Below are 27,499 nucleotides of genomic sequence, written 5' to 3' on the forward strand. Positions count from 1 at the left end.
TTCATACTCGACCCCGTAGAGAAAGGGGATAAGGGTAACATATTATCATATTATGCAATATTGATACAAAATAATTTAATGGCCAGTCATTTGTCCATCAGTTGAGGAGTAGGCCTACCACACAAAAACTTTAGTAAACCTAATCACTGCTTTCATTTGAATTACCCTCGTTGTGCCGCCAACTTCCCTGCTATGGGCATGTCATCAAATGACTTCACTGCCATCTCATCAGCCACCCAGCCATGCATCGATAGCATTCAAGGCCCAGTCTTTTTTTAAATTTTAAAAAATAGTTTTGTTCTCGACTATGGAGTCTAAACAGTGGAAATCTATTCTGAAATGGTTTCTGGAGACTGTCTCTGATATTCCCAGGTGGTGTACGTGTAGCAGACGCCACTCCTTCCGAATAACGCCGTGCTTTGGTACAAAACGTGCCAAACAACCAGCTGAAACTAGTGTATGTTACGAGTTGTTGTTCTGAATGTAATAGGCGTACATAGTGACTGGAAGCATTCTTTGGATAACTACTGCTGTTGAAAACCAAACCCTAAATTTTAAGTATGTTTCATGCTTGTTCTCCACATTTATCACATCAGGATTTACCTAAACAGCTGTAAATGAGATAAGGGAGACCTCACTATTTAGGAACCTAGTGCCAGAAGTTCCACGACGGGAAGATTAAAAATAAATAACAGGAAAGTGGCAGTAATGCGTTTTATTATCATAAAGTTTAATTTCGTACGATCGTTGCCTCCATTTTCTTATTAATGCATACCGTTGTATCTTTTGTTTGGCGTCTCTGAAAATCGTTAAGTGGGGACGGAAAATTATTATTCGTGAGGTACGTTGGAGAGTAAAACAATCATTATGACTGGATTGTTCTTATCACGTTTTAAACCTACTTCTCTCCAGGAAAAAACCTATATTGGCCCGAGTTACAAGATATTCAACGAATGCATTGTTAATGATCGCCTGTTATATTAATAGTGACAACCGTGAATATTTCTCAACTAAAGTCAACTCATTTCCTTATCCCCAGGTGGTACAGCTCTTTTTAGACAGTCCCCCAGAGGAAGGGAATTGCCTGCACCATTTTTAGCACATATCAACCTTCCTGCCATTCGTAAATCTCGGGCAATACGATACCGGAAATCGAACTCAGGTTCCCGAGAATGGCAGCTAACTGTGATAAACCTTATGATGGCACACATTCTTAACTACAAAACACAGACATATATACAGCACATGACTGATACGTGCTTGTAATGCGCGGGTCGGACATGAAACTATTCACCTATTTGTGCGATGTCATCAGAGTTACGGTAGGCCTACGCTACGGTGGCGGCCATTTCTTAACTACGAAACACACGATGTACCGCACGACTTCGACGCGTTTTCATTGTGTGGTTCGTACAGATGAATCTATTCACAAATTTGTGTGATGTCATCAGAGCTGCAGTAAAGCTTGTACCCGCTTCGAAGCAGAATTGTTGTTATTCTCTGACGAATTACGTTAGGGGGTCTTGTATACGAGATTTCTTTTTTTCATTTTCTTCGTCTCGAAAAGCCAAGGGGGGTCTAAAATTTGAGGGGGTCTAATACACAAGTAAATACGGTAGTTCCTTGGATATTTGCTTTAATTATGTGGCAAACTGTATATTAAATTTATGAAGCCCGAATTAATTTCAGGCACATTTATATTCACTTAACATACTATAAATAAGTGAAGATTATTGTGGTATGTTCGTTGTGTTGTGAAACGGGGCTGCTGAAGGGAGGGGGGATCAGTTGCGGCACCATCCTGTGAGTGACGTCGACGTGCCAGGGCCGCGCTTCCTGCTGCTCAGCCAACTCATGGGGCAGGCCGGCGCCCATTGGTCAGACACTGCTACAGTGCTGTCATTGGCCGCTATGTCACAGATGCCTCGAGGAGTACACACATGACTAGGCCCACAGGCAGAGGCCTTCTATAGCTGGAGGCTACCATGAGTTTTGAAAGGCCGTTGTATCTCGAAGGGCTGGCCACTGGTATGTAAGACAGGAGTGACTTGCTACTTGGGAGTTGCCAGTTCAGTAAGTGAGTGTGTAAAGATGTTACAATCATGGGTGAACCCAGCGCAAGCTACGTCAGGTAGTAGCCAAGAGCGAGAGACAGTTGGAGTTGAGAGGGGCAGCCTGTGGAGTGTTCGTCTGTTGAGATGAGGACCATCCTGTTTGCCTGTTGTCACAAGTGTGCCTCTTGGAGCCGGCTGTTGTAGAAGGACATTGGGTGTTCTGGTGCAGCATGAAGGGGACAATGGGCGCCAATGTGTGTAGGCTTAGAACGGACTTCCACCATGGTGCAGACAGCGAACCTCATCCTGAGCTACGAGACTGTCGTGCGCAGGCTGTGAACTGTGGACTGTGACTGAGTGAGACTGTAGTGCTAGTGACCGGGGTCTGTTTTTTTGTTGTTTTTTTTTAGTGTAGATGAACAGTGAGAATAAGAGAGAGCGCATCCTGTGTAACTGTGTGCCATTCGTGTAAGTGTGAGCTCAGTAATCCTGTGTGTTAATGTGTAATTTAACAAAAGTTAATAAATGTTCACAGTAAAATGATACCAGGTTCTGTATTTATTTATTTACCCCACCAACACGTTACATTATTATATGTAATTATATGTATATTTAATATTTACAATGTACAGCGTGTCCCACTGCCAGTGAGGCCAGGGGACAACATGCATGTTCCGAGCGGTATATTCATAACCTCCCATGTATTCTATTACTGATATTATTACATTTACTGCTTATTTATGCACCCAAAAGCCTTCATCATGAGTACGTATGTATGTATGTTCAGTCCGTCAGTGATGCCGCTGGTGGGATCCTCAACAGCTCTGCCATCAGCTGTCATAGATGGCCTAGGCATCACTGAAGAGGCGTATTAGGGAAATGAGGGGTGAGGTAGTTTCCCGTTGCTTTCCTCGCCGAGCCAGAGTTGCTATTACGTATCAGTCTGCCAAGCCCACTGAAATGCATACACCAACCGACCCTATGAGCAACATTTTCACAACATTCATAGCAGGGACTGGCTGCATAAGGATTGGCATTACTAGCGTCGCTCATACCTCAGTCACTTTCATATCGTCAAAGCCAAGGATAAGACAGAGACAGATCTATGAAAGTAACAAAATTGCTCTAGCCTATACCAAAAGACATAGTGCACTGTAAACACTAGGTCCTGCCAGCAAAGGCATTCATTGAGAGTACTAACCTTTTTCTGACAGGCAGTATTGAAAGTGTATTTTAAAACGGCCAATTACAGAAATTTACTCTAGCTTCATCATCACAGGGTTGTAACTGGTGGACGATAGTCAATCTGTAAGGTTTTAATTTCAATATTTTAGTAGCCCTATGTACTGAGAATTTTGAAATACCAACTTCTTGTGCAACACATCATACAGATTTACGAATGATGTGTTAATGTCGATTTTTTCTTCCGATAGATCCCTTCGTTTTGCTTTAGGAATTACAGCATTAAGTGGTTCTGTTATTCTTAATTTATTCAAGAGACATTGACTGTGTCTCTACCTGGAACTGGAACCCTGGAAAATCTCTCCTGATATCACCTACACACCTCTCTACATGACTCTGTTGTTACATATGTGTCATACATAAAAACTCTTTGTTCAAGCGTGAATTTCACTGGCATTTTAACGGTGTAATAATGTAATTAATCTAATTAATTCTACTGTAATTCAGCCATATGTGCTCTTGCAACAAATGTATCACTTCACGACTTCCCACGACACACAAACTCAAGTAACAATGCCTCGTGGCTATGCAGTGAGTCAGCATAAGGTTATGATTACGTACAAAGTACCTCGGAGCTGCATGTACATGTCGACTGCTGGCCCTGCTGGGAGCGAGACACACTAAATCAGATGGTCTATACAGGTAGGTCATTGTGACATACAGTCGAAACTCGTTAAGACGTCCGTCTCTAGCAAGTTTCCCTGGTTATTATGTCATTATTCCACAGTCCCAGTCCATGTCCTATTAAATTTGTGCTAAGGAACCCTGGATAGCACATTTATGTCACTCTTTAGTATGTTCGTAACTCCCACTATAAAAAAATTTACATTAGTGTTCCCGGCGATGTTGCGCAATGACTAGCCTGGGCAGGGATTTGGTAGATAACTTAATTTCACGGCCCTATTGTGCCGGTCTACAACTGCAGGGAGCGTTAGTCTCAAGCCAGTCTTTGATGTGGACATGTGTTCGTTTGGATCGTGCAACAGTAGCTCGTGTGACATGTTGGTGCTTAATTTTACGTTCATAAGTGAATTGTGTAACAACGTACATAAATCTGGCCTGCTGTACATACGTATACAGCTGATGTGTTGGTGCTTAGTTTTATGTTCGTAAGTCAATTGTGTAACAACGTATATCAATTAGGCCTACTGTACTTACACAAATTGGTTTGCAGGAATATTCAGTTATGGAGAAGAAAGCTACAGTTTACAAATGATGAAAAATTAAAGTTTAGGAAAGAGGATGCTTATCCACACCTGAAACGTGTGCAAATCGCCCGGATGTTGGATATTCCTACGATAACTTTAAACATAACTGTAAGCAATGTGCATAGTTCGCATCTCTAAGAAAGTTTTTCCTTGATGTTTTATTATGTTGGCATTCTTAAAATCCATTATTTCTTTATTTATTTCATTAATCATAATTGTAAACACTTGTTTCCTTGATTTCATTGTAATTATTTTTATGTTCAAACCTAACCTTAAATTTAACAGTGTAACTGTTTTTAATTTTTTTAGCACATTCTCTCTTTGACATTTTCTTTTTTTTTTTTTTTTTTTTTTCTTTCTTTCGGACCCTACAAAAACGTCGTAACCAGTTTTGGATGTACTTGAGAAACCCAGTTATTTTGGTAAGCAGCCATTAAGCTGGAAATTACCAGGTAGTTGCCTGAGGCCACAAGTTACAAACCAAAAATATTTAATGTTATGTAATGAGGAAGTGACTTGATGATTCAAGCAGTGACAGTTTGTAATATTTCCAAATGAAACAACATCGTCATTACTCCAAGTACAGTTCAGTAAATGGTAACAAATTTTAATGTGAAGAGTATATAGAAGGGTGTGAACATGGAAGTGTGCTTTTAACCCATTGAACTGCAATGTTTCCTAAAAATAAATATACACTGATTGCAATTTAATCTGGCTTAAATGAGAACACTTTTGCTACAGCAAGTTAATACAGTGAAACACAGTTCATATTCTAACAGTAGTTCAACACAGTGTGGTAGATCTTAAAACACTCATATGCAGTACCACCTTGCACTTATCACATTCATAGCGGGATTCACCCCCGTTCTTTCCCTTGGGATTTCTTCCTCTGTAGTCACAGAAGACCTCTCACCTTCTTGATGGAGATGCCTTGCTTGCTGTTGCTGTTATTTCGACAGAGAAGTGACTGCAATGTTTTCCTTGTAATCTCACTGGTGTACTTCCTGCACTGGGCCGGCCTCTGGTTGGATAATCAGGCAGAACACCACCCTCCAAAATTTGCTCCGCAACATCACCCCTGAAAGTGGAAAAGCCGGGCCTCCTTTTTTTCAGTATTCAGCATGTGATTAATTACTTCAGCCTTCCCAGGATTCTCGCCTAATCTTCTTGCTACCACAGAGTTCAGTTCTCCATCTATAATACACCACATATTATTTGGTACATTGTCTGTGAACACTTTATTTTCTAGGTTATGCACACGCCCACCTGCGTCCCCGTTTTCATTTTCTTCAATAATGTCATCTAATTCTTCGGAATTACTAATGCTAACATCACTCAAAGGTAATTCAGTATCACTTCCATCGGAAAAACTGTCACTGACATTGCTTTCCTCCAAAAAAAAAGTAATATTTGAGCTTCATCCGAGTCGGCCATGACATTGACTTAACCTTCACTAAAGCTTTACGCGGCAATTTACTCAATCAAATTTAGACTCTTTGGCGGCGAAATACGTAGCTGAAGGGCAAAGGTAGCTGAAATACAATTACCAACATCTCGTAGACATGTTGGGATTGCTAAGAAAAATCGATATGTATTCGTGAAAACCTCAACAAAGCAATAAAGAGGGTGGACGGAAATTTCCGTCATTGCATTTATGGGACTGCGCGGACAATGACGGAAATTTCCATCATTGCAAGGCAATGGGTTAACACTGTTCTTCATATTGTCGGTGGTTGTGCATCTTAATTTTGATGAACACTGGTTCTTAATAGGCTGTCAACTGTAGTGTGTACCAAATGTGTTTGGACACACTTCGGCACTAGGGCAGTCGTCATGTGTTTGTAGGTCGTGAATGAATATGAGTTCCTTATGTTGACAAGGAAGTTGGAGATTATGAGGTTGAATGAGATCCATGAAGGGAAGTCCATGAGACTATCATCTGTTCTAGCTGGCTGACAACTGCTAGGAGAAATGGCAGCAACTTGTAAATAAAATGAAGAAATTATTTTCAAGTTTAAAATATAGCTACTGCGATTCTTGTCTTAATATTTTATTATGTTTTAACACAAATACTACTATAAATCAATTAAAATTCTTTTATAGCAGCCTAATTGCATGCTCCTATCAGTTTTCTATTGTTTTTAGGAAGTATCAGGTAGGGCCAAAACCAATGAAATACAAGTTTTCCAGCATATGTTATGCGATCTGAGATAAAAGTTGAATACTCTACCACTGTTATTGTTACTATAATTATTATCAAAATTTAAGGGATCTTTAGAGACCTCTGGCACCTGTTTACCTGCATTTTCAGAAAATTATGAATTATCACTCATGTGAAATTAATAATAGAATTAAGTATTACAACTGGTCACGAATATTAATAAACATTGTAAGTTTTAATAATCATTAGATACATACTGAATAAGTAAAAATATTATTTCTTGTTAAAATGCTCAGAAAAGCAAAAGATATATAATCATAATGTATGATAAGAAGTATAATCCTTAATGCACCAGCTGGTACACCTCTACGCCGCACATTTGAATTTTCCGCCTTAAAGTACTCCTCTACAGGAGAAACTCTGAACTTTCAAAACTGGATCAACTCATTAGTGTCTCAGAAGATGTCACTACAGTAAATTTTGTGATTACGAAGTTGTTAATACTGTGTGGAGTTCCACTTGTTTTGTTTTCCATTGATCAAGAAATGTGGACATTCTCTTATAGACGTCTCTACTAAAAAACTATGATCATGCACCCTGGTGCGAAGTGAAGGAACTTTTCTTGAAGATATTTTGTACTCATAAGTTTTCCTATAACTAAATTTCGTTCTTTCATTTGTGGGTTGGCAATATTAATCTTTTCTTTCCGCCAGTTTTAAAGTTAGCCAATCAATTATTTCTGTAATTAATTTTTGACCAATCGTGTCTTTCTTCTTCAATTTTGATGTGTAACTTTTAGCCAGCCAATAAAAGCCTGTGGGTGTGGCTGTTTTATTCATGAAAGGTCTCGAATTTTCCTCGAGGGTATAAAAACTGATTTTCTTGTCTCTCGGCCACATCATCAACAGTTAACTTAGTGTCTGGACGTGTAACAGGAGGCGGGAAGCGCCTCTTTCTTCAGGCAGCCGTCTTCAATAAGGTAATGGCCGCATAACATCTTTATTTCTTGCTAGCTCAGCAGTTTTACCCGCGGGGAAGGTCCGAAACCTTTACCATGTAACCTATCTCTTAAACATGTAGAATTCTGTAAAAACTACATATATCTTTAACTGTAAATCGGGGATAGAGAGTGCTTTACCCTCTCAAGCTCCCCTTCATTTTGGATTTGAGGTGACTACGTTTTCGTAACCGTTTTTCTACTCTTCCTTAATGTGTTAAATTTATTCTGTATACGAGTCACCTCCATTGTTTGGGAATAGCCCGTTTCATCGGCCTAGTGCCTCGTAGGTTTTAAGAAGTTTCATGTAGGAATGCAAATTCTTGCCTCCATTCATTTCGCATTTTGGGCCATTAACTTAACCTGTTATTTTTCTACTAAGGCCCAGTAGGTTGGGTACAAGATACCCCTGTTTCTTTGTAAGTGTGTCTTGAGGGCAGTTAATGGTAAAGTCTGTTGTGGCCTTTGATAGGCTCAGAAAATTGAGAGCGGGTCAGCTCTTTTATTTGTGGTAAAAGTGCCTCAGAGAGGCTTGATATTCAAAGGTCCGAGCAAGTGCTCCATGTTACTAGGGGTTTTCTGCCCTTTGGTAAATATGTGGTTGTGAGCTGAGAGCTCAGAAATTGTAAAAATTAGGGCTTGAGGTCCAGATTGTTAAATTGTCTCTAAATCTTGGCTTTCCTGTTCTTGTACCTGATTTGATTTGTTATGTGAAAATTGTTAAGTTTTGATATTTTCGAAAATATAACCTTTAATGCAATTTTAATTCATATCTCAGCTTTGTGGGTAGGCCCATTCCAGCCCCCCACCTTCTTTCACCTCTGCATTCCACGGATAACCCAGTAACATTTAACATTCTTGGTAACCAACATACCATATAATTATGAAATAACTCCAATGGTCTTTGTAACATCACATATTATTTTAAAACAAGTGTCCCAAATTAATATTTACACTTTTTGAATGTTAATAACTAGATAAAAAATAACAGGAAGGATGAAACAGTTGTAATTAATGTACAAAATGACCGCCATCAGCATTAAGGAATCATCAGATGTTTCCTTGGGAGAGGATTCACAGGCAGTCACAAACATGTCTCTCATAGCATCCAGCGTCCATGGCTTTAGGAGTTCCTCACAGATAAAAATCCAACAGTGATAAAAATCAAGACATCCGAGTGGATACTTGACACTTCGTCGGCCTATCCACCTCTCAACAAATGTTTCATCCAACAAGCACACATACATCTCAATAGTAATGTGGTGGTGCCTGTTAAGAAATAGCAATCCTCATCTAGGTATAGTTGGTGTATAGCAGGCACAATCGTTTCCTGTAATATGGTATGGTTTCTTCAAAGAAGGTAATAATAATAATAATAATAATAATAATAATAATAATAATAATAATAATAATAATAATAATAATAATAATAATGTTATTTGCTTTACGTCCCACTAACTACTTTTGCGGTCTTCGGAGATGCCGAGGTGCCGGAATTTAGTCCCGCGGGAGTTCTTTTATGTGCCAGTAAATCTACCAACACGAGGCTGTCGTATTTGAGCACCTTCAAAAACCACCGGACTGAGCCAGGATTGAACCTGCCAGGTTGGGGTTAGAAGGCCAGCGCCTTAACCGTCTGAGCCACTCAGCCCGGCCTTCAAAGAAGGATGGCCCTGCAAGTCCTCTGGCAAATGTATTGTATCACACTGTTGACCCAGGAAGATTAACTGCATGCTCTATCACAATAAAGGGATTTTCATCAGCCCGGTACACAAAGTTGTTGTGACTGACATGAATCAAATCAGTAAAATGTTTATCACCATTATACATGTTTACAATCCATGCAAAAACTTTATCGTTTCTGTACTTCCATCATGTCCTCATATTTCCAAATACACTTTAAATTTTTTTTAATAATTTTTTTTTGTGCTAGTGGTTTAACATCACACTAACACATCAAAGGTTTTTGGCGATGCGAGGATAGGGAAATGGCTAGGATCGGGAAGGTAGCCGCCATGGCCTTAATGTACAGCCCCAGCATTTGTCTGGTGTGAAAATGGGAAACCATGCAAAACAATCTTCAAGGCTGCCAAATAAGAGATTCAAACCCACCATCTCCCAAACGCAAAAAAAAAAAAAATTTAAATCCACTTACACTGCTTGAAAGAAAAGTTATACTGACTTCTCCTAGTGGCTACAAACTGAACTAAAAACAGCACAATGGCTACACACACTCAACATTGTCATTGTAGCTACAAATACAAACAGTTCCATCATGCAGTCTTTAATATTTTCTTTGTTATTAATGTGAAAGTGTAAACATTAATTCCTTTTTTTGCCAGTGCTTTAACGTCGTATTAACACATCAAAGGTTTTCAGCAACACACGGGTGGTGTGAAAATGGGAAACCATGGAAAACCATATTCAGGACTCCCGACTGTGGAATTCAAACCCCACCATTTCCAGAATGCAAGCTCACAGCTATGTGACCGTAACTGTACGGCTAACTCACTCAAACATAAATAAAATATGCTGAAATATACCAGATATGAAAGCTGTAAATCCTGTGATAAAGAGATTTCTTGTTAACAAGACAAATATGCATACAGTAACACAAATATTTCCTTCCTGGCTCCAGAATTAGATTATGGTATTCTGAGATTATGCGCGAATATATCTCACAATCAGATTCACCATACATCACGGAGAAACAAATGCAAATAACTGCAAATAAAAGCAAACTATTACATATTAGTTTCTTAAGTTTGAAACAGCACAAAAACATATGTATTTTTAAAAAACAGCAAGACATACTGTAGGCATTGATGGCTTCTGGTTGGCAGCTGGAGGTTGAGGTGGTGGACCTCTGTTCTTTATATCACTAGGAAAGGGCCGACGACCAGAGTCCTGGCGCTGCAACATACATACAAACAAAGAGGTTTCATGAAAAAACCATAATACACAAGTTAGAACTATCTCTTTTTGAACAAATAGCAAGCTATTCCCTCCCATTCTGAGATGACCAGAGGTTGGAAACAGTATTAACTGAAGTATATACTGATACACAGTGGTAACTGTTATTACATTAACGTAAGATATATATTAAAAAAGAAGTTATTGAAATACATTACAGCTCTCATTTTTCTCCCTAAAAATCAATAATAATTAATCAAACTTTCCAAAACATTGCCAAGAATTGTGTTAAGACAAAGCCTCATGCATCCTCTCATTACTTTACACATCATTCTTCCTTTGAACTTTATGACATAGTTCTAATGATAATACATAACTAGACTATAGGCTCCGTGCGTTCGAAGGAGAAGTGCACTGCCGCGCTGCGAGTGGCGAAAATTGTAAGTTATTGCGTTATACTGCGAACACACAAACATCAGCTGTCATCTCACCACGTGTTGCCATGGCAGACTTGATAATATCAGTGGGATTTCAGAGTATTTTATCCGACAGTAATCGGCCCAATTCTTCGAAGAAAGGCCACCTACTTGCAGAAAGTGGACATGTAATTAATTTACTAGAAAAACAATTTGCAGGAAATACCAACAGTGTAATAACAGCTGATGTGATAAGAGAGACATCGGTTCGCCAGAAACCTTACCATGTCACGATGGAGGTAACGTACCTAATCATTTATGTACCAGTTTAAGTGATAACGGGATTAATGATCATGTACACATGAGCAATGTTGACTTTAGAAAACTATGTTGCCAGGCTGAGTGGCTCAGACGGTTGAGGCGCTGGTCTTCTGACCCCAACTTGGCAGGTTCGATCCTGGCTCAGTCCGGTGGTATTTGAAGGTGCTCAAATACATCAGCCTCGTGTCGGTAGATTTACTGGCATGTAAAAGAACTCCTGCGGAACAAAATTCCGGCACCTCGGTGTCTCCGAAAACCATAAAAAGAGTAGTTAGTGGGACGTAAAACAAGTAACATTATTATTATTATTATTGTTATTATTATTATTATTATTATTATTATTAGAAAACTATGTTCGGCTTACTTCTAATAGGATATCATGTTCTCATAGGTTAGTGCTACTAGAGAGACAATTAACTGTTCCTGTGAATGCCCTGCTGGACCGTCAGAGAAGTGCAAGCATATTTCGGCTGTTATTCATGCAGTGAACTCAGAAAATGTAACTTCGCAAACCGATCAACCATGTGAATGGTCTTGATCTCTTATCTCAAACGTGGGGAAAGAGAAATATAACAAGGGAAAGAGAAATATAACAAGGGAAAGAGGTTAGAAGAACTTTTTCCCACAAAAAGGCAGAGGCTTGATGTTAATGCAGCTGAAATTCCTGATTTAAAAACCCCATGTATACTTTCCAAAGTCTTAAATGAGGAGGAAAAAATCAGAATCAGTAAAAGTTGCCAATGAATTGCTAGGATATTTAATAGCAGATGTCACAGTTACTGTTCAGAATAATGCATGTAAACATGTAATAACATTATTAATGAAACAGGAGACTACATCTGTAATTAATGTGTGTAGTGTCAACAATTCTGCACTAGAAAATCATTTTTATAACAATAATGTTGTAATTAATAAGACTCAAGCAACTGAAATTTGTGTACAAACCTTACATCAAAGTCTGACCTCTGGCTTTCAGAAAGAAAGAAAAGTATCTCTGCAAGTAGGGCACATTCAGTTAAAAGTAGGAGGAAAGATCACATGAAACTGGTAAATACACTTTTTAATCCTAAATGTCTTTATGGTAGGGGCCTTAGAAATGTCACATTTGGAAATAAATTAGAAAAACCTGCTCTTGCCAAATACAAAAATTTATATGACAGAACAGTGTAGAATGTGGTCTTGTAGTTCATCTCACCCATCCTTGGTTATGTGCTAGTCCTGATGGTATAGTAATGGTGGATGGGAAGCCAGAAAGGGTACTAGAAATTAAATGCCCTATTTCATGCAAAGATAAACCAATTGTAGGTGATAATGATGAGATCAATGTACCCTATATTACAAGAAATTCACAAAGAAATTTGGAACTGAAACAAAATCATACATATTTCACTCAATGTCAGCTGTTGATGTACTGTTGTGGGCTTGATGTTTGTGACTTTTTCGTTTATACAGAGAACCATAGTTCCATTCTTTTAGAAATTCAAAGAAATGATATGTTCTTGAAGGGTTGTATTGAAAAGTTGCAACAGTTTTATTTTACACATTATTTAAAGGAACTATCATGCAAATTTGATAATGAGCTTCAGAAATCAAGGGAGGTGGTACATTTGTCATAACACAACACATATGCACAATGTCATCAACACAACATAACAGTTCACTTGGAATTTTTTGAAGTATGTTATATACTTTCACTCTCTGAATGCAGCGTTCAACATGGATTCACACACTAGCAATATTGTAAGTGTCATCTACTTCTTCAGGTGTCAAGTGACCTTCATGCACGAAGGGAGGTATGACAAATTGCATTGCTGTCCTCCAATACAGTTTTTATGCCAGGGAAACCTTTATCAGCCATGATTTGATCTCCTGGTTCTACCAATTTCAAAATTCCACAGTCATTTGTGATAAAACTGCCACTAGCTCTACCACCATAACATTTCGAAATAAATGTCACCATACCACAAGGTGCAATGCAATAAGGACCTTTGCAGTATATGTAGATTTATAATTAGAGTACATATGCACACGCTGGCTGATTTCAGGAGGCTGTTCTGTTTTAATTTCAGTGCAGTCTATAATAGCTCTACAATTTGGATAGTTATCTTTAAAAACAGAAGGCAATGTAGCATTAACAGTATCCTTGCTAGGCCAGAAAACCCACTTTTTTTGTTGCTTGTGCCAGTACAGGCAAAACCGATTGAAATATCCTAGAAATAGTACTACGGTGAATATTGAAAATAACAGCAAGGGCAGCAAATGGCAAGGCTAACTTCATTTTCATTAAGAATACCAATAGTCTATTTTCTTTACTAATTTTGCGTGTAGTAGTGTCTGGCAGTATGTTTAAAAATATATTAAAAATTTCTTTGTTTACACATTTAATTGTGATTCATCAGAAACTGAACTATAACCAAACAATCCTTTCTTCATATGGGGAGTCAGGCCCAGACAGTTTACTAACATGTCTAGGTTTAGCATTCAATGTGTGAACGGCTGAGATACTTGCTTGTGTGCTGACACTATTTCCATCCAAAATACAACTGAATTCAAAATTATTTTCTACACCACTATTTCTATTTGTTTGAGTTTGTGCATCAGCTTTAATGGTCACTAGAACAGGCTCGCTATCTTGCAGATCTGATATATGAGATGTTGAAATGACTAAATTTCTATTTACACTTCTCTCCTTCAGTCTTACAAATCTGTTGAGAGAGCCTGTTCCTGTTGACTTTTTTCTGTAACATTCTGGAAAGATACTTGGTACATATGCTGGACTAGAAGGATGTTGAGATTTACATCCTCCTATGAAGTGTTTGCTGTCAATCAATCAATCAATCAATCAATCAATCAATCAATCAATCAATCAATCAATCAATCAATCGATCAATCAATCAATACTGATCTGCATTTAGGGCAGTCGCCCAGGTGGCAGATTCCCTATCTGTTGCTTTCCTAGCCTTTTCCTAAATGATTTCAAAGAAATTGGAAATTTATTGAACATCTCCCTTGGTAAGTTATTCCAATCCCTAACTCCCCTTCCTATAAATGAATATTTGCCCCAGAATTCCAACTTTATCTTCATATTGTGATCTTTCCTACTTTTATAAACGCCATTCAAACTTATTCGTCTACTAATGTCATTCCACGCCAACTCTTCGCTGACAGCTCGGAACGTACCACTTATAATACCAATATAATGGTCCGTTATTGGACATTATAAATTTTCCAGCTAACTCAACATCTACATCAACATACCACTTAGTCGAGCAGCTCTTCTTCTTTCTCTCAATTCTTCCCAACCCAAACATTGCAACATTTTTGTAACGCTACTCTTTCGTCGGAAATCACCCAGAACAAATTAAGCTGCTTTTCTTTGGATTTTTTCCAGTTCTTGAATCGGGTAATCCTGGTGAGGGTCCCATACACTGGAACCATACTCTAGTTGGGGTCTTACCAGAGACTCATAAGCCCTCTCCTTTACATCCTTACTACAACCCCTAAACACCCTCATAACCATGTGCAGAGATCTGTACCCTTTATTTACAATCCCATTTATGTGATTACCCCAATGAAGATCTTTCCTTATATTAACACCTAGATACTTACAATGATCCCCAAAAGGAACTTTCACTCCATCAACGCAGTAATTAAAACTGAGAGGACTTTTCCTATTTGTGAAACTCACAATCTGACTTTTAACCCCGTTTATCATCATACCATTGCCTGCTGTCCATCTCACAACATTTGAGGTCACGCTGCAGTTGCTCACAATCTTGTAACTTATTTATTACTCTATAGAGAATAACATCATCCGCAAAAAGCCTTACCTCCGATTCCACTCCTTTACTCATATCATTTATATATATAAGAAAACATAAAGGTCCGATAATACTGCCTTGAGGAATTCCCCTCTTAATTTTTACAGGGTCAGATAAAGCTTCACCTACCCTAATTCTCCGAGATCTATTTTCTAGAAATATAGCAACCCATTCAGTCACTTTTGTCTAGTCCAATTGCACTCATTTTTGCCAGTAGTCTCCCATGATCCACCCTATCAAATGATTTAGACAGGTCAATCGCAATACAGTCCATCTGACCTCCAGAATCCAAGATATCTGCTATATCTTGCTGGAATCCTACAAGGTGAGCTTCAATGGAATAACCTTTCCTAAAACCGAATTGCCTTCTATCGAACCAGTTATTAATTTTGCAAACATGTCTAATATAATCAGAAAGAATGCCTTCCCAAAGCTTACATACAATGCATGTCAAACTTACTGGCCTGTAATTTTCAGCTTTATGTCTATCACCCTTTCCTTTACACACAGGGGCTACTATAGCAACTCTCCATTCATCTGGTATAGCTCCTCCGACCAAACAATAATCAATTAAGTACTTCAGATATGGTACTATATCCCAACCCATTGTTTTTAGTATATCCCCCAAAACTTTATCAATTCCAGCTGCTTTTCTACTTTTCAACTTTTGTATCTTATTGTAAATGTCACTGTTATATGTAAATTTTATTACTTCTTTGGCCTTAGTCTCCTCCTCTATCTCGACATTTTCCTTGTAACCAACAATCTTTACATACTGCTGACTGAATACTTCTGCCTTTTGAAGATCCTCACATACACACTCCCCTTGTTCATTAATTATTCCTGGAATATCCTTCTTGTAACCTGTTTCTGCCTTAAAATACCTATACATACCCTTCCATTTTTCACTAAAATTCTTATGACTGCCAATTATGCTTGCCATCATGTTATCCTTAGCTGCCTTCTTTGCTAGATTCAATTTTCTAGTAAGTTCCTTCAATTTCTCCTTACTTCCACAGCCATTTCTAACTATTTCTTTCCAGTCTGCAGCTCCTTCTTAGTCTCTTTATTTCTCTATTATAATAAGGTGGATCATCACCATTCCTTACCACCCTTAATGGTACAAACCTGTTTTCGCATTCCTCAACAATTTCTTTAAACCCATCCCAGAGTCTGTTTACATTTTTATTTACCGTTTTCCACTGATCATAATTACTTTTTAGAAACTGCCTCATGCCTGCTTTATCAGCGATATGATACTGCCTAACTACTTTTAAGACCTTCCTTTCTATCACATTTATTTTCAACTACCACAAAAACAGCTTCATGATCACTAATACCATCTATTACTTCAGTTTCCCTATAGAGCTCATCTGGTTTTATTAGCACGACATCCAGGATATTTTTCCCTCTGGTTGGTTCCATCACTTTCTGAATCAGCTGTCCTTCCCATATTAACTTATTTGCCATTTGTTGGTCATGCTTCCTGTCGTTCGCATTTCCTTCCCAATTGACATCTGGCAAATTCAGATCTCCCGCTACAATCGCATTTCTTTCCATGTCGTTTCCCACATAGCTGACTATCCTATCAAATAATTCCGAATCCGCGTCAGTGCTACCCTTTCCTGATCTGTACACTCCAAATATATCAAGTTGCCTATTATCTTTAGAAATGAGCCTTACACCTAGAATTTCATGTGTCTCATCTTTAACTTTTTTGTAGCTTACAAATTCTTCTTTCACCAGAATGAACACTCCCCCTCCCACCCTTCCTATCCTACCTCTACAATACACACTCCAGTGCCGTGAGAAAATTTCTGCATCCATTATATCATTTCTCAGCCATGATTCAACTCCTATTACAATATCTGGTAAATATATATCTATTAAATTACTTAATTCTATTCCTTTCCTTACAATACTTCTACAGTGCAACACTAACAATTTTATGTCATCCCTACTTGATTTCCAGTTCCCTGTTCCCTTATCACCGCTCCCTAGGCCATCCCGTTTCCCTGAATGTACCTCCCTACTACCCTTCCAAACAAATTTCCTAACTTATATGTACCACTGCGGTTTAAATGAAGGCCATCTGAGCGCAGATCCCTATCTCCTACCCACCCATTAGGATTCTAGATGATTTTGAAGGTGTCCACAAAGTACCATCTGCCCTATAAAATGAATTGTGTACATGTGGTGATAAAGTTTGAGCAATCTGTAGGCCTAAATGGAATTATTATTCTGAACACATATTGTAAAATTGAAGTTTTATCTGTATTACACTTATTTGAATTTCTGTTGTAATGAATTCAAATTATTTTGTGACTATCTGGTTTTATAATATGACTTTGATAAGACTACTTAAAATACTGCAATGCTTCTTTATTTAATGTTTATATATAATTACATATTTGTAAAATAGTTCTGTAGGCTATTAAGATGGTGTTCCTATTTCTTGCCATGTAGGCCTATTTCTGTAAATATACTTATCCACTGACTTAGGAAAACTACAAAATTTGACACTTTGCTCAGTATTAAGGTATTTATTATTATTATCCTGGCTTTCATCAAGACTATTGTGTAATATCTCTACGATTATGATGTGTGTGCTTTAAAAATAAGGCGTATGGAGCTTACTTTTCAGGTATAGCATTATTATAATTATTTGGCTGTAGCTCTTAACCTAATTGTAAAATTCATTACTAAAATTATTTGGTTATAGCTCATAACCTTTTATGTAAAATTTATGGTTAATATAGGTTTTGTACAGTATAATTTAGTATTAATTAAATATGTAAATCCCCAATTACTTCTTGCGATTTACTGCTAAGATCCATTGTCTTTTCAAGTCTATTTCGTGAGGTCGTGATTGAAAACTATAAAATTTCACACTTTGTCCTGTATTGCAGTATCTATTATTACAGCCAACAACACAGCACATATTATTTCCGGAACGTTTTGACATTTTAAAAATAGTAATGCCAAGATTACACTAAAAGAATTGAATAAATACATGTAAACACACATACTCCAACTTCTTATGATCAGCTGTTTATAAACATCAACCTCTGAGTAGTTCTCATAATATCCACCCGCGGCAGCACAGTGCTATACGCACGGAGCCTATAATCTCAGCTAGTAACATTCAGTTTACTAACTTACTTACATTCATTTTCATTCTACAACTTTATCCTCAACCATCCACTGTATTTTTCTCTGACCTTTCATGTTTACCTGCAGTCTTTCAGTAGGTGTATCACTTCAAATTCTGTATTAAGTACAATGCAATAATTCTCTTACTTTTGTTTCTCAGAGGTTTATTCTTATACAGTACACAAGTACAGTACACAATTAATTCCTACTTCATTTCCACATCACATCCATCCAGTATCATTTGGTGTTGATATACTACCCTCAGAGTACAAATTTACAAATTTATAACTACTCCCCAAATACCAACTACAAATAACAAACTTTGCATTTTCAACTGAATAACAGTATTAGTATTTCCTGTAGTTAATAAATGATGACTGGCAACTTTTTCCACCTAAGATTTTTAAACTAGTCAAGGTATTTGCTTCATTTTTGTTATTCTTATTAAAAGCCTTTCCATAAGACCCTCTCTCCACCTATACCTGGACAAGAATCTCTCATAAATCTTCCTGCTATAATGTGCCACACTTTACTCCTTCCTACTTTACAGGTTAATATGGCAGATGAAGTGCTTCTCCCCAGGATTTAACCATCATTCATTTAATGAGTGCTAATTCTTTCCATGGCCATAATACTAAGCCAGGATTCAACCATCATTCATTTAATGAATGCTAATCGTTCCCAGGGCCATAATACTAAGCCTGTAATGCTGCTCATTTCTACAGTCAGGTTACCCTTTCCATTGCCCAGCCAAAATCCAATCAAATTGCATACCCCTTCAGGATCATACAGCACTAGAACGCTTTTTTCCATTTCCATAGCACCTTTCATCTTAACTGATATTCTGTCTTAGTATTTACTGTACAGTAGTTTGATATCCTCATCTCTTACAATGAAGTCACCCATAAGCATAATATGTTACCAAGTCTACAACAAATTCCTGCTCTATAAAAAGAGTGGTCTTTGGTAAAGATGCAAACAAAACTAAAATATGGGTATTTTACCCTCCTGATTCACCTCTGTCTTCTGTCTCTACAAATTCAATTTGCTCCTTACTACTTCTTTTGGAACTTCCATGCTCAGGTAGCAGAGCACCGGCCTGTCATCGCTGGGTTCTGTCTTTCAAATCCCAGTCCCTCCATGTGAGATCTGTGCTGGACAAAGCGAAGGTGGGACAGGTTTTTCTCTGAGTACTCTGTTTTTCCCTGTCATCTTTCATTCCAGCAACACTCTCCAATATGATTTCATTTCATCTGTCAGTCATTAATCACTGCCCCGGCATGCTTCGGCTGCCGGCACAATTCCTAGCCTCGCCGCTAGATGGGGCTTCATTCATTCCATTCCTGACCTGGTCGAATAACTGGAAACAGGCTGTGGATTTTCATCTACTACTTCATTTATCTTCTATCTTGTTAAATATTTTGATTTCTTCTACGACTTCATTTCCCGGAATCCAATTTCTAAAAGAAAAATGCACCATTTGAATTAATCTTAAACCCATACATGCCCAAGTTCTATTTTCACAACAAATTATGGCTGTCTGCTCCTCAGACGCCACACTTGGTGCACAATGCAAGCAGTTATTTAACTGACAGACCAACAGTGCCGCTACATGTGACGTGGTCACCAAGAATACTGGGCCATTGTATATCAATATGCGAGTTAAAATGCATTCTGAACATAATGGTTTCTAACTAAAAAAAGTGAATAATGAATGCTTTTACTGTGTATGCGATGTTTACATGAACGCCGATGTGCTGCTGAGGGTGGGTATTACGAGAACTACTTACAGGTATGTTGATCAACTGGGCGTAAGGAGGTGGTGTTTGTGCGATGTTTACATGAACTTATTCAATAATTTTATAGTGCTATCTTCAGATTACTTCTTTTTAATGCTATAACGTTCCGGCAGGGCTGTGTGCTTACTGTTGGCTGCATTAACAGATACTGTAATACTGAGCTTTCTTTCACGATCTAGTGAAATTCCTTTGAAAAGACGGTGGATCTTAGCAGTAAATCACAAGAAATAACTCTGTGTAAATATTTTAATTAATATAAAATAACTGTTTACAAAAATTACATTTTTTTTTTTACAAATAGGTTAGCAATTAGAATTACAAATAAATGATTACACGATGTTATATTTGCATAGTACGCTGCAGTAGTCCATCTTTTTTAGCACACATCATAATAGTAGACACACTATTGTATTCTATAACCATAGTTTAATGATAACCAGTATAATAATAATAATAATAATAATAATAATAATAATAATAATAATAATAATAATAATAATAAAAAATTTCAATGCAGAGCAACCTGTGAATTTTTACAGTATTCAGTCATAACTTCACGAAATGAATTTTAAAATGTAGTACGTAAATATAATTACAGAAATAGGTCTGCATTACACAATATGAACAGCTCACCAAAATACTGTATTTTACAAATATGTAATTGTATGAAATTTGTGTCCTCATCCCAAGGTTGTGCAACTTTTTTCAGGCACACCCCCAGAGATGCCAATTTTCAAGAAAGGCAATTCGTAATGCAGCCGTTAGGGCGCGGGGCGGGGGGGGGGGGGGGGGGGGGGGCGGCACGGCGGCCCTATAATCCCCCCCCGAGATCTTACTAACTTACATATCATTGAAAAATCAATGAATAACGCATAATTCAACCAGATCGCATATAAAGAGAGTATGATTCTTACATGAGAAAGTAACAGGTGATCTGCAGTACATATCTGAGTGGAGGTTGAAGGATTATTTCTTTTGTTGAGTATTGTAGTTGCTTCCTTACCTGCTTGTAATTCCTGTTTGCTAAACGTCCACTAGTGACATGCTTTTTCTTTTGATATCATGTGCGTCCTGTGCACTAACAGAGCACTTAACAGTTCTGTGTTCATATTAGCACGGAATTCAGTCTTGTCCTTCCTCATGTGCACCTGAAAATCGCGGCTACACTCACTACAAAACACGTGTGAATGAGATTTTGAGGAACGCAGTAAACAGGGCCATTATTTCGAATAATCCTCCGTAAATTTTTGAACCATTTTTGGTTTATTACTAGCGTCACTAGTCACAGTAACATCATCACACGTATTTTCCTGCACAGGAAATCGCTTTATTATTTCAAACCTTTCGCATTTCATAACACAAGATTAGCATACATCCTAGAAAAGCAATATATGTAAATTTGGCAACCAAAATCGGAATAAGTAACTCTTCAACAGTCACGCACATAGTATTCACTATGAAACAGAGTTTGTCACCACTTCGCCGCCAAAACAAAGGCAAAAGAACTCGCATACTTGCATGGAAGTCTGTTCATGTGATGAACAACGACAACTCCGCAAGATATACCAGTTCACAGGTGCCTATTTTCCCGGTACTGGAAGCACACACTGCGTTCGGCGCGTGAAAACTCGAAATATTCTTAAACGAGGGACAGGAAAGGGGTATAAATGATTACTGAGAAATCGGAAAATAATATTCTGAGAACACTTCATACACTTAGATTTAAAAATCAACAAAAAATCATAATTTGTGGTGTGTGATTCGTAAAGGCGTAATTATGATGCGTAATTCATAATTACTACGACTGAATCGTAATAGTTGGCATCTCTGCACCCCTAGAGGAAATATGAGCTGCATGTACCGTGTTAACCACATAACAGCCCGCCTATCTTACATTTCTGGCAGTATCGGGAATCAAACCGGAGACCTGACGATGGCAGCTAATAGCGCAAACCATTAGACTACGGAGGTAGACTTGATCATTGGTACCATAAATACAGAAATATAATGTAAATAATTATTCAACGGCAAGTTTAAGTGATTCTGATATTTTCTCCTCATGCAAAGTTCTTGATAATGTACACGAGGTTTCAAAATCAAGAATTTCAATTTGTTTAACATCAAACCTCTGCCTTTTTATAGGAAAAATTCTTCTAATCTGTTCCCCTTGTTAAATTTCTCATTTCCCTCGTTTGAGATGCTAGGGAGCCATTCCATGTGGAAGTACCCTTTTAGATTCTTTTTACTTTCTTTGCTACTTGCTTTACGTCGCACCGACACAGATAGGTCTTATGGCGACGATGGGATAGGAAAGGATAGGAAGTTGCCGTGGCCTTAATTAAGGTACAGCCCCAGCATTTGCCTAGTGTGAAAATGAGAAACCACAGAAAACCATCTTCAGGGCTGCCGACAGTGGGATTCCAACCCACTATCTCCTGGATGCAAGCTCATAGCTGCGCACCCCTGACCGCATGGCCAACTTGCCCTGTCCTTTTAGATTCATTTTTAATTCTAATTAAAATAATGCTTATTATATAGTAAAACTTGCTTAAAGCGGAATGTCTATAAAGCAGAAACTTGTCCAATGTGTACATAAGTTATGATTCTGGCACACTGGATATGGCTTTGCACGTTATTTATGTTGTATAAAGCGGAATCTGTTCAACATGGAAACTGAAAGAAATTATGAAAATAATTACTGTATTATGCGGAAATTATGCTTTAGCTGTGAAATTTATTTAGGCATACCCGGTACTGCAGGTACATAAATATTTTGCCAGGGGAAGAGTCAGGTGTTTACAGACTGTAACATGCTGATCTAATGAGGTCCAGGTTTCCAAAATTCCTGGTGGAATTGAATTTAAAATCTCCACTAATTGCCTGACTCTTGCCATGGTTCATAGAGATCTTTATCTTGATGTACAACTTGAGCCCAATTCTAAGGTACACAGTTCCCTTACTTTGTGACTCGTCAGTAAATTTGTGTCAGTTTTGAAGACAGCACGACAGCCAAGAAATATGCGTAACTGACACTGAGCGAGAAAGTGAAAGTTATTGAAGCGAGTGAAAAGGAAAAGTTGTCTGTGCGTGAAATTATGTCGCATTTCAGATGTGGGAAAACTCAAGTTTATGAGACTTTAAAACACAACAACGACATTACTAAGCAGTGGATAGAGGGGAATGGACAAATGAAGAGGAAATCTAAGGTAACAGGCAATGAAGGAATCAATGATTTAGTGTGGGAATGGTTCGTCAGTGCCCGTTCGAGAAATCTTCCGGTTCGTGGACCTACGCTACAGAACAAGGCTCTTGCCATTGCTAAGTCACTTGGCAACACTGCCTTTAAAGCATTAAATGGGTGGTTGGAGAGTTTCAAAACAAGACACAATATCGTATGGAATGAAGTCTGTGGCGAGTCCAAAGATATGGATGGAAATGTAGTAGCCGAGTGGAAATCGAAGCTGCAAAATTGAATTTCTGGCTATGAACCTAAAGACATTTTCAACACCGACGAAACAGAATTGTTTTTTCTTGCCTTACCTTCAAAATCACTTGTGCTTCGTGGGAAAAAGTGTGGTGGGGGTAAAACGTCGAAAGGAGGACTTACAGTACTGTTGTGCGGTAACATGGAGGGGGAGGAAATGGAAAGAAGTCCCTGGTAATTGGGAAATCAGCAAAACCAAGGTGTTTTAAAAACTTGGACTTGCACAAGCTTCCAGTAACTTGGAAGAGCAATGGGAAACCCTGAATGACCAGTGCTCTAATGGAAGAATGGCTGAATGAATTTAAACATAAGATGAAGAAGGAAAATTGCAAAGTTATTCTTTTTCTCGACAATGCCACTTATCACCAACATGCGTTGCTTTCCAATGTCAAGCTAGCCTGATTTCCACCCAACACAACCAGCGCTGTTCAATCTATGGACCAAGGAGTGGTTTACACCTTTAAATCTCACTACAGGTGTTTATTGATGCAGCCACTATAGAATGTTGATACAGCTGACAACACCTACTCCCTTGCACGGTCAGTTTCCATAATGGATGCTGTCAACTGGATCAGTTTGGTTATGAAGCAGATCAAACCTCAAGGAGTCATACAGTGTTTTTCAGAAGCGGGATTTGAGAAAATTATGACATCTGCACACCTGAGGAAGTGACAAAATGCTGCACCGATATCTACGCTGAGCCAACAACAGAATTTTGCATGTAATGTAGACAAATACATTCGTAGCAACGACCAGCTTGCTACTCGCTACAGTTTCCAGTCTGCTGTACAATTTCTGAAGATCTGCTATACAGAGAATCCTGCTGTACAGAGAATGAAGATGATAATTCGAGGGACGTAGACCAGGAGGAGGAGGAGGAGGAGGAGGAGGAAAGAGAGTCAGGAAAAAATACGCAGTCATGAACAAGCTAATGAGTGTGTCAGGGACATTACGAAATTTGTTGTCAAGTCGAATTCACCGCGACTTGTTGAGCTACTGTACAGCGCTAAAGACTGTATTGAGAAAGACGTGACATCAAGGAAGGTGAATCAGGTTTCTTTGTTAGACATGTGGAAGGAGGAATAATTTGACGAATAGAGTATTGTGTGAAATGTGTTATATGTATACTGTAGTTTGTTTATTTTGAGTATTTTAAGATAGTTAAGCATATTATGAGGCGAGTTTAAATGGTATTTTTACTTAAATATATTTCAAATATCACAAAAATTGTATTTTTTTTTTTAAATTACATAATTTGAATGTGTGTTACTTCATGAAACTGAGATCATGTACAAGTGAGCTTATGTAAGGTCTGAATCTATCACTTAAATTTTGTTGAATTATCATTAGCTGTTTTTGGTAAATTAGCTGTGATGGGTGTGACACATTCCTTATTTTTTCTTTACGTCGCACCAACACAGATAGCTCTTATGGTGACGATGGGCTAGGACTGGGAAGGAAGCAGCCGTGACCTTAATTAAGGTACAGTCCCAGCATTTGCCTGGTGTGAAAATGGGAAACCATAGAAAACCATCTTCAGGGCTGCCAACAGTGGAGTTCAAACGCACTATCTCCCAGATGCGAGCTCACAGCTGCGCGCCCCTAACCGCACGGCCTGACACATTCCTGCGACGGATGTGACATTATATAAGAAATAATATTTACTACAGTTTACGTGTGAAATAAGGCAGAAATTGTGTTACAATATATGTATACTGTAGTTTGTCAATTGAACATGTGGAATAAGGCAGAAATTGTCCAATTTTCATTGAGTACGGTACATACAGTACATATGGTACATAATATGTTGAGTGTGTTATAGTGCAGGCCTATGCGAGAGCAATAAAAACCTGCTGTACATCAAGATATTATGTTACTGAGAGTTGCATCACCAAAACTAGACTAATGGATCAGGAGCAAGTAATATGTCAATTTTTTGTATAATTTTGTTCAATCCATAAACTTTTCTAATTCAGAAGAGAAACTCGGACCCTTGCGATTCCGCTTTGAGCAAGTTTTACTGTATATCAAGTTAAATCTAAAAGACTGAAGAAATATAAAATGGTGATAGAATTTTTATTAGAGAGCATTTTGACCCTTTTTACCCAAGTTAAACATACCTAAGTAACCTAGAAATATTTTGTTCATAAAATGTCAATTTGGCAGCCCTGTATATTTGCTGTGCAGGCATTTATTTTTCAGTGACTCCACTGAGCAACAAAGGAAGATTAAAAGAGTATTTTAAGATAGTTCAACATATTATGAGGTGAATTTAAATGGTATTTTTACTTAAATAATATATTTCAAATATCTTAATGTCACACCCACCACAAAAAATGTATGTTGTTCTACATAATTTTAATGTGTGTTACTTTATGAAAACGAGATCATGTGCAAGTAAGGTTATGTAAGGTCTGAATCTATCACTTGAATTTTGTTGAATTATCATTAGCTGTTTCTGGTAAATTAGCTGTGATGGATGCGACACATTCCTGTGACGGGTGTGACATTATATAAGAAATAATATTTACTACAGTTTACAGTTTTAAGAAGGATAGTAACGGCCAAGAAAGATCTTCTAAATACAGAGCAGCCTAAATTTAATAAGGATTAAATTAAACAGCATAATTTGTACATTAATTATTGATTTAATGCTAAATCATGTTTAAAATTCACAGTCCTCTTGTATTGCTTTGTATTACAGAAACAGCTGACTCTGCTGCTAGGAAGAGAAACTCAAAGAAGATGAAGAAAGATCTTCATTTTCTTGTTTGAAAATGGCATATGATTCTGTGATAGTAAACAACATATGCCTTTCTTGGATCAATTTGCGTTTCTCTGAATCCTTATTTTTCACTTATTTCACATCTCTTTTTCCAGGGGCTTGTCGACTTACATCATCTCTGCAATAGAATTCAATGAACTTTTGTTTGACATCACACATATGTTAAATGTGTTCAGTCCCAATACTTTGAAGAGAAAAAAAAATAAAATTGCAGCAAATGAATGTATTCTGCAAGTTGATTTTGCAGAAAATTTCAGTGCTGTAGCTCAGGATGAGATACAGAGTGCTAATTGGAGCCATCGACAGGTAACTATCTTCACAACCTGTTCTTGGTTAAATGATGCTACACGTTCTATGGCTGTGGTAAGTGATGAATTGTGCCATGATAAATTTGCAGTCTGGGCATTCTCGCAGTGTGTTACACACATATTAAGACGCTCAAAATTTAGAGAAGATGGCTGTACAGCTCAATTCAAAAATCACTTTAATCTTCATAACCTTTGTTACATGAAGAGCATTTTCAATTGGAAGGAGAATGGAGCTTTTTCCCTACTTCCCAAGGAAAAGGGGCAGTAGATGGAATTGGTGGAACTATGAAGCGCAAGGCATGGACTTGCATCAAAGCTAGATCAATTCTGCACATGATTTCTATGACTGTGTGAATTTTTCTTTTTTTGCAAGTTGCTTTATGTCGCACTGACACAGATAGGTCTTATGGCGACGTTGGGACAGGAAAGGACTAAAAATGGGAAGGAAGCAGTCATGGCCTTAATTAAGGTACAGCCTCAGCATTTGCCTGGTGTGAAAATGGGAAGCCACGGAAAACCATCTTCAGGGCTGCCGACAGTGGGGTTCGAACCCGCTATCTCCTGAATACTGGATACTGTTACAAGTAATAAATCTCATGTCTGTTCTGTACTGAAGATAACAATAAGTAAAATTCTTTCAAGAATAAAATTTACTGTATCCACCTATTCACTACAATTCACAGTTTATAGTGATTAAATTCTACATGAATTATATACTATGTTCCTATTATTTCTTTGTCATGTTATGAGAAATAGTGGCAGCATCCTTAACATAAGTTATTGTAAAGATAACTACTTTATAACCACTGAAGGTCACTTAATTGCACTTTCAATATA

The 27,499-nt window shown here is 37.8% G+C and overlaps 1 protein-coding gene across 2 annotated transcripts in view; it reads right to left on the minus strand.

The window, feature by feature from the left end:
- LOC136864433 (WAS/WASL-interacting protein family member 2) overlaps window positions 1–27,499 on the minus strand; it is a 192,478-nt gene that overhangs the window by 36,360 nt on the left and 128,619 nt on the right. For both annotated transcript variants that reach the window (XM_067141424.2, XM_067141423.2), the window contains exon 6: window positions 10,477–10,575. In XM_067141424.2, coding sequence (XP_066997525.1) covers window positions 10,477–10,575 — 99 coding nt within the window. The remainder of the gene's footprint in view (window positions 1–10,476; window positions 10,576–27,499) is intronic.

The sequence above is a fragment of the Anabrus simplex genome, chromosome 2 (assembly GCF_040414725.1).
Source record: "Anabrus simplex isolate iqAnaSimp1 chromosome 2, ASM4041472v1, whole genome shotgun sequence".
NCBI classification, from domain to species: domain Eukaryota; kingdom Metazoa; phylum Arthropoda; class Insecta; order Orthoptera; family Tettigoniidae; genus Anabrus; species Anabrus simplex.